General features: G+C 37.5%; 1 protein-coding gene across 6 annotated transcripts in view; it reads right to left on the reverse strand.

The window, feature by feature from the left end:
• The window catches only part of LOC111866714 (phosphatidylinositol 4-kinase type 2-beta), an 18800-nt gene extending 12275 nt beyond the window's left edge, over positions 1-6525 (reverse strand). For 2 of the 6 annotated variants that reach the window (XR_002843195.2, XM_023855919.2), the window contains exons 1-5: positions 6413-6523; positions 5861-6116; positions 5429-5547; positions 3199-3399; positions 1006-1137 (exon numbers count right to left, since the gene is read on the reverse strand). Coding sequence is in view for 5 of the 6 variants with exons in the window: in XM_023855919.2 (XP_023711687.1) it covers positions 1006-1137; positions 3199-3399; positions 5429-5547; positions 5861-6116; positions 6413-6436 (732 nt within the window). In the remaining variant the exon portion in view is untranslated. Of the gene's footprint in view, positions 1-1005; positions 1138-3198; positions 3400-5428; positions 5548-5659; positions 5787-5860; positions 6117-6220; positions 6347-6412 lie in introns of those variants that run through there. The other 4 variants (XM_033752373.1, XM_023855921.2, XM_023855922.2 and 1 more) reach the window with 4 other exon arrangements.
• Positions 6526-6753: the final 228 nt, after the last annotated feature.

A 6753-nucleotide genomic window follows, 5' to 3' on the forward strand; every position in this document is an offset into this window, starting at 1 on the left:
GATCCGATCCAAGCGGAAGAGAGGTGGAAAGCGGGTAGCCTTCCTTCAAGACAATGCACGCCCCCATACGGCCAAAACAATGGAAACCCTCCGGAAATTGAAATGGAACCTTCTGACACATCCGCCGTACAGTCCCGATTCGGCCCCAAGTGATTTCTACCTGTTCGGAAGGCTCAAATCAGACTTGCAAGGCATGCAGTTTGTGGACGACGCCGTCATCCAGAATGTTCGGGAGTGGATACGCCGCCAACCACAAAACTTTTTTAAAAAGGGCATCAGGATGCTCCCAGAACGTTGGAAAAAATGTGTTGACTCCAGAGGGGAGTACGTTGAAGACTGACTTGTGCAAGTAAGTGTTTGGCAATTTTGGTTAAAAAAAAAAAATTAGTCCCGGTCATATTTGAACCACCTTGTATTTGTCCATCAATCTGCACAACTGTGGTGGTGGTTATGACAAGGAGCAGACATGGAAATTTATACAACTTTGTCATATCACTTAGAATGAGACATAAATTCTTTAACTGGCTCAATTTCTAAACACTGCAGACTGTACTTTTGTCTCAACTTTGTAAGACATGCCAGTTCAATAGCCTCAAATGTACAAAGACTGTAACGACAACTGTGACAAGTCGCAAAATGACATGAGTGACACAGCAGACATCAGAGGTCAAGGATAGTGTCTGCTACAAAAACTGATAAGAACTTAGATAATCTGAAAAGTTTCAAAATATTTCCCTGAATATCAAAGAAAACAATTCTAGTGCATTCACACTGAAGAGTTCCAAACTCATGGATACTGGGAAGTTTCATTAAAGTTCACTGATTAGCATTCCCATCTTGGTTAAAATTCAATAATAATAACAACAGACTTTTTACATGAAGATCTACATAAACATTTGTGCATATTTTATCTATAACTTGCTAATTATTTATCAGAGAGAAAAATGTTTTAAAAAATGTAGATACTCAAATGCACATCTGATATAAGGAAACTTGATACATTACCTTTGGCCTCAGACCAATTCTGTTAAAATGCCTTCCGAGATTGGGGATATGCTCCATGATGACAAGTTTTACGCGCGCTTTCTCCCGATCAATACGTGGATAGTTGAATGTCTCACTTACAAGTTTCACCACCTGATCAAAAGAGAACTATTCTAGCAGTGGCACATACAGAACAGGCAGTTACCAACCAGCTCCCCACTGTGATGGCCTGGATTCAATCCCCTGTGAGGTCATGAGGACTGTGTGGTGGAGAAAGCAGCACAGGTGTAGGATTCTCTGAATACTTTACTTTCCCCTGCCTAGTCTCATTCCACTAAATGCTCCATTTTCATTAATGATCCTACCATCCAAAATCATATAGTCTCAATGCTGATGGCGTCATTCGATAAGAAACCCAACCGTATCTTAAATGTAAAAAAATGAGCAAATACGTAACACTGTGTAACATCATCTTTAGAACACATATACACAAAAGTGGCATGATTAAAATATATTAAGACTTATCAGCATGACACATCAGGAAAATAACCCATACCATCAAATATTTATATTTGAAATTTTTCTGTCACTGAAGAAGCATAACTACAGCCAAATGATCCATACTGGTCACTAGAAGTACCTTACCACCTTCCTGATCACACCTCTGGAGTAAGTATCAGTTTTCTTGTTCTAATATCAATAACATCACAACAGGAAATACATAAAAACAGGCTGATCTAGAGGTAACACTCCAGGCTGTACTCAGAAGCTGTCCAATTCTCATCTGAGCCAGGGTATCAGCTATCCTAATTTGAGATTATGGTAACACAGCATGCCAGTAATGCACTGCATGTGCTGGTTCCAGGTCGCACTGTTTCTGCAGCTAGGTGGCTCTACCATCAACAGTCTCTCTGTCATCAGCCACTGTTATTTTTAATAAAAATGTTTATTTGGAAGGGCTTCTTCATAGCCGCATATTTTCAATATTGGACCTTATGATCTGACTGTGAGTACATGAAGCAAAGCGTCTAGGAATTAAAAAATATTAATATGTACACAACTTTCGGTTTACAGGGGCTAAACAAAGCATAAAGATTGATAAGCAATCTGCTGGAAATAAATAATTAACTGCTATCAACAGGATGTGGGCTCCAAATGACAGGTGTTTTATCTTATCTCAGGTTAATTTACATGTGGCCCATTTCCTCAACTTACTTTACTTTTTAGAAGTGTGTCACTTTCTCTTGCTTTAATATTTTCTTAATAAAACAAGCAATTTCCTTATATATAATTGCTGTAATGTGTAGTTAGATAATGCCATAATACAGTGATAAGTGATACTATGCAACTATTGATAATATAATCATCATAATGCAGGTGGGCTATTATGGTTCCAATCTCACAGCCTCTGCTTTGTTCAGAATTTCTCCTCTGAAGACTGCACATAAACTCACACATGCACAAAATACAGCAACTAATTTGGCAGTGGACTCAGGCAGTAGAGCCTGATGCACCTCCTACCAAGTTGTGTCAATACACAATGCACAAATTTGGTTGAAGGCTACCATGTACAGAAGATTCTCTAATTACAGAGACATCTGGAGTAAATGAAACATCTTTCTATCCTCTCCAATCCAAAACGCAGACACTCCTAACTGGGGCTTAGTTTCTAAAAACATTTTTGGCGATACTATAACACTTGGTTTCAGCATCAAGGTCAAGACAATCTACCAGCTGATATGCAACATCTGTTTCATGACACATCTGTCAACACACGTGAACTCTTTGCTGTATGTATACTGGCAGGTGCCAGCTGAAATAGGATTTCTTGTAATAACAGCGAGAACAAGCATGACAATTACATAAAATAGTACAGGAAAGTACAATCAAATAATTCAGGAAGAATGAAAACAATTACTATTAGAACCATCCAACTAATTAACTAACCAATCAACTAACTGCAAGGGAAACAGCTCCTTAACAGTGGCACAGGTTGCTGAGATTGTACAGAACCCCGAAATTCATTACAATAGCATTACCCACTTCTTAACAAGATGAATGCAGTCAACATCTTCATGCCCAATTTTCAGTACTATCCTCCCATATACGCCTACATTTTCCAACTTGTCTCTTCCATACAGCCTCTTATGTCCACTTCAATTTTCATGTTATCCCTAATCAAAATAAAACTATCCAGGAACAAGGCAGATGTACCTTTGTTTTGGGAACAATTTTAAGCTGCAACTTCTGATCAACTACGCTTGCACCGGCTTCTGACAGATAGCCCTGATTCGGTATGAGACATGACCTGCCAAAACAACAGGGGCAACACAGCTTATGCATCCATTTGGTCCACTTGGGGTTTAACCGTCCGTAAGGCTCTTCATCCTTTGGCTTAAATACACCGATGATTTTCTGTGAATTCATACAAACATTAGAGAAAATTAATGCAACACATTAAGTCAGACATATAGGAGACAAGACAGAGAATATTCTCATTCAAGTCTCCTGCGGTTTTCCTCAGTTCTTCTATGCAAATGTTAGGATATTACCTTGATTAGGTAATGGCCACTTCTTTCCAATCCATTATTCATCAGTCATCCCACAATGAACACTATACAGTCTACTTCGTACAAGTGTCATAAAATAATGCACAAAATATAAAATACATACAGTAAATATAGTAATTAAATATTGCTTTGGAGAAACCTATACCATCTTTTGCCCAGAAAATGGAAGTAGCAGGTTCCTTCAAAACGTCGGTAACATTCTGCCAGACTACACCATGTCACATCTCAGAAGTCAGTAATATTCGGACACTTCTGTGAGACCTCAGTATCATGTTATCCAGAATGATTTCAGCATTCCTATTCACTGTGTTGTGCCTTGTGTTCCAAAATTTCACAGTACCAACTTAGAGGTGAAACACATAACCAATCTGTGTGTATCACGAAGAGTATCTACACAATCTGGCAAAGGTCAGTGGCAAATTACTGTGTTATGTGTGAACAAGTTTGACATTTTCCTTTTGGCAATGTTCAGCCTCACTTAATCTCAACTTCTAATATCAGTGAAGTACAACAGAACAGAAGTTATACTCGTACACTTTCCATTCATTTAAAAATAACAAATTTTATATCCTGGGAAATTTGATTTGGTGCATCCTGGTCCATCACACTAGCAATATTATAAAAGATTAAACAACTCTGTCCAGTGTGAGTGATAAAATGTTTTTTATTTATTTCCCTTTTAGTCTTTTATCCTCGACATGTTTTGGTCCTGGAAAACTTTTTGGCTCAGTACAGTTCTGTGTTTGTTATATCCTGATGTTTCTCTGCACTGTGTGACAAGTTTATCATGTACTTCTTACATTTCTCAGAAGACTGCAGCACCATAGGAATCATTTGCCACACCCCTCTGGATGCAATACTAATGTACTTTGTATTTTAGGAAACAGAAACTGAATTTCAAGTCAAAACTGAAAGAATTAAAAACATGCCTTTCATGTGTGTGTTTTTTTCATAGTTACACAGATAAAAAATATTTTTAATCAGTGATTAAACACAGATGCTGAACTAATATTCCTAAATAGCAACAATTAATCTTTCTGAGACATGGACATCTCCATTAAAACATATGGCTTCATATTGATATAGATTATTTTAATCACAACTAAAAAGGGCAGATTTTAGATACTCACAGGGATTATTATGAAAACTAATACTCTCTGGAATATGATGCTGTGAAGTCTGGTAAATACATAACCTGCTGCCTCCATCTCCAGGGTAGAAGAGACACACCCTGAAAATGGAGACAGTAAGTTCCTTCGAAACATCTGTACCACCTACTATACTACACAGTATCATATCCCAGATGATAGTAAGTAATCCTCAAAGCAAAGAGTTAAAAATGTCATAACTGGAAAATAAAATACATATGCACATTGCATAGCAGCAGTGAAAGGCATGGAATTCTTGACACTGAAAATTATACCTCCATAGTAAATTTGGTTTCAATTTGCAGCTGTTCAGAAATTTGTAAAATAACTTATGCACATTGCATAGCAGCAGTGAAAGGCATGGAATTCTTGACACTGAAAATTATACCTCCATAGTAAATTTGGTTTCAATTTGCAGCTGTTCAGAAATTTGTAAAATAACTTATGCACATTGCATAGCAGCAGTGAAAGGCATGGAATTCTTGACACTGAAAATTATACCTCCATAGTAAATTTGGTTTCAATTTGCAGCTGTTCAGAAATTTGTAAAATAACTCAAGAGCAAAGCACCAAATAATATTCATACTAAACACCGGACACTATGAACAACTCCAAAGAAATATGTAATATCTGCAGCTGACAGTGATCAAATGGATGATCTATGACCCAAACCCAAGAAAAAGAAATTGCATTGTGATATAAATTAGATAACAGAGTCATACTAACCCCTGAAGGATTTTTAACAAAGTAACTTCCGCTGGACCCTTGATATATCCTCTCTGGATAAATGCCATTATCTATTGCAATTTCAGCTTGCCGTACCAGATCAGAAAACAAAGGATCATCTGTAAAACATTCAAATATTACATCAAACTCACACTGCATATTTTCGTATTTCACACACATCGAAGTGATGATCACCGACTAATTCACCTCGACTCTTACAGGCTAACATACCGAAACACTGCATATGTATAACACTTTCATAATGGCATCCAGATGTTAACATATGCTTATGTGGCATACATATACAGAAATAACACCTACGTAAATACGGACCACATGTGACAGCATAGAAACTTGTTTATCGCCTTATCGGTCATATTCACCTGACACGAACACACGATAACTACGAAGTTTTTTTTCTATAGAATTTACCTGGGAAATTGTTGAACGTAACAACCGATTCCATCCGCCCTAAAAGCGGCTGGTTTTCACGATTAACTCTTGAGGAATCTATGGCGCCTCCGTTATTAGAACCCGGTGCAAACACCACTTCTAGAAGAAGGGAAACTTCGTCTGACACTCCGGAAGAAGAGAGAGAAGCAACAGAATTCGTTCGTGACTTATCTTCTGATATAAGTTGACCTCTCAGATGAGTTTGCTCCTCGGTCATGGATAAAACACAATAAACCTGTAAAATATTTATCTACTATATTAACAGTGTATAATATAAAAATATAATGGAATATGTAACACGTAACAATACAACCAGCTGTAGTTACAAACGGCCATTACTAGCAGTTACAGTCACATGGTTTCCATAAATACGTGTATAAAAAGATGGCACCACTGGAGATATGTCACACGTTAATGCTTCACGAAGTTCACGACAGTATATTGCAGCATAATATACATAACGTTTCCCCTTTTTCATATCTTGGACAAATACTCGGTTTACGGATAGAGATGAGAAAGAACTACACTCACAATCAAATACTGGGGACATTTCATTCTGCAGTGTTACTCATAGATCGCACGATATAGTTAAAGAAACTGCGCATTATCACAAAACTATTAAGGTGTTACGGGTAGTAAATACAGTATAGAAAGTGATATTACACTTGTTATTCCATATTTCAATGCCTGTAACACAATTTGTGAAAAAAAAAATGGCAGCACAGACTAGTAACAAACAGAATTACTTTCCATATTGGGAGACAGGCGGGACAGTTGTAGCAACCTTCCCTTCACAGCTCTACAAGGACAGGCAGACGGCTGCCAACGTTATTAATTCATAACGTATTATGGCTCATGAAGTTCACAGAGGT

Source organism: Cryptotermes secundus, unplaced genomic scaffold (assembly GCF_002891405.2).
Source record: "Cryptotermes secundus unplaced genomic scaffold, Csec_1.0 scaffold66, whole genome shotgun sequence".
NCBI classification, from domain to species: domain Eukaryota; kingdom Metazoa; phylum Arthropoda; class Insecta; order Blattodea; family Kalotermitidae; genus Cryptotermes; species Cryptotermes secundus.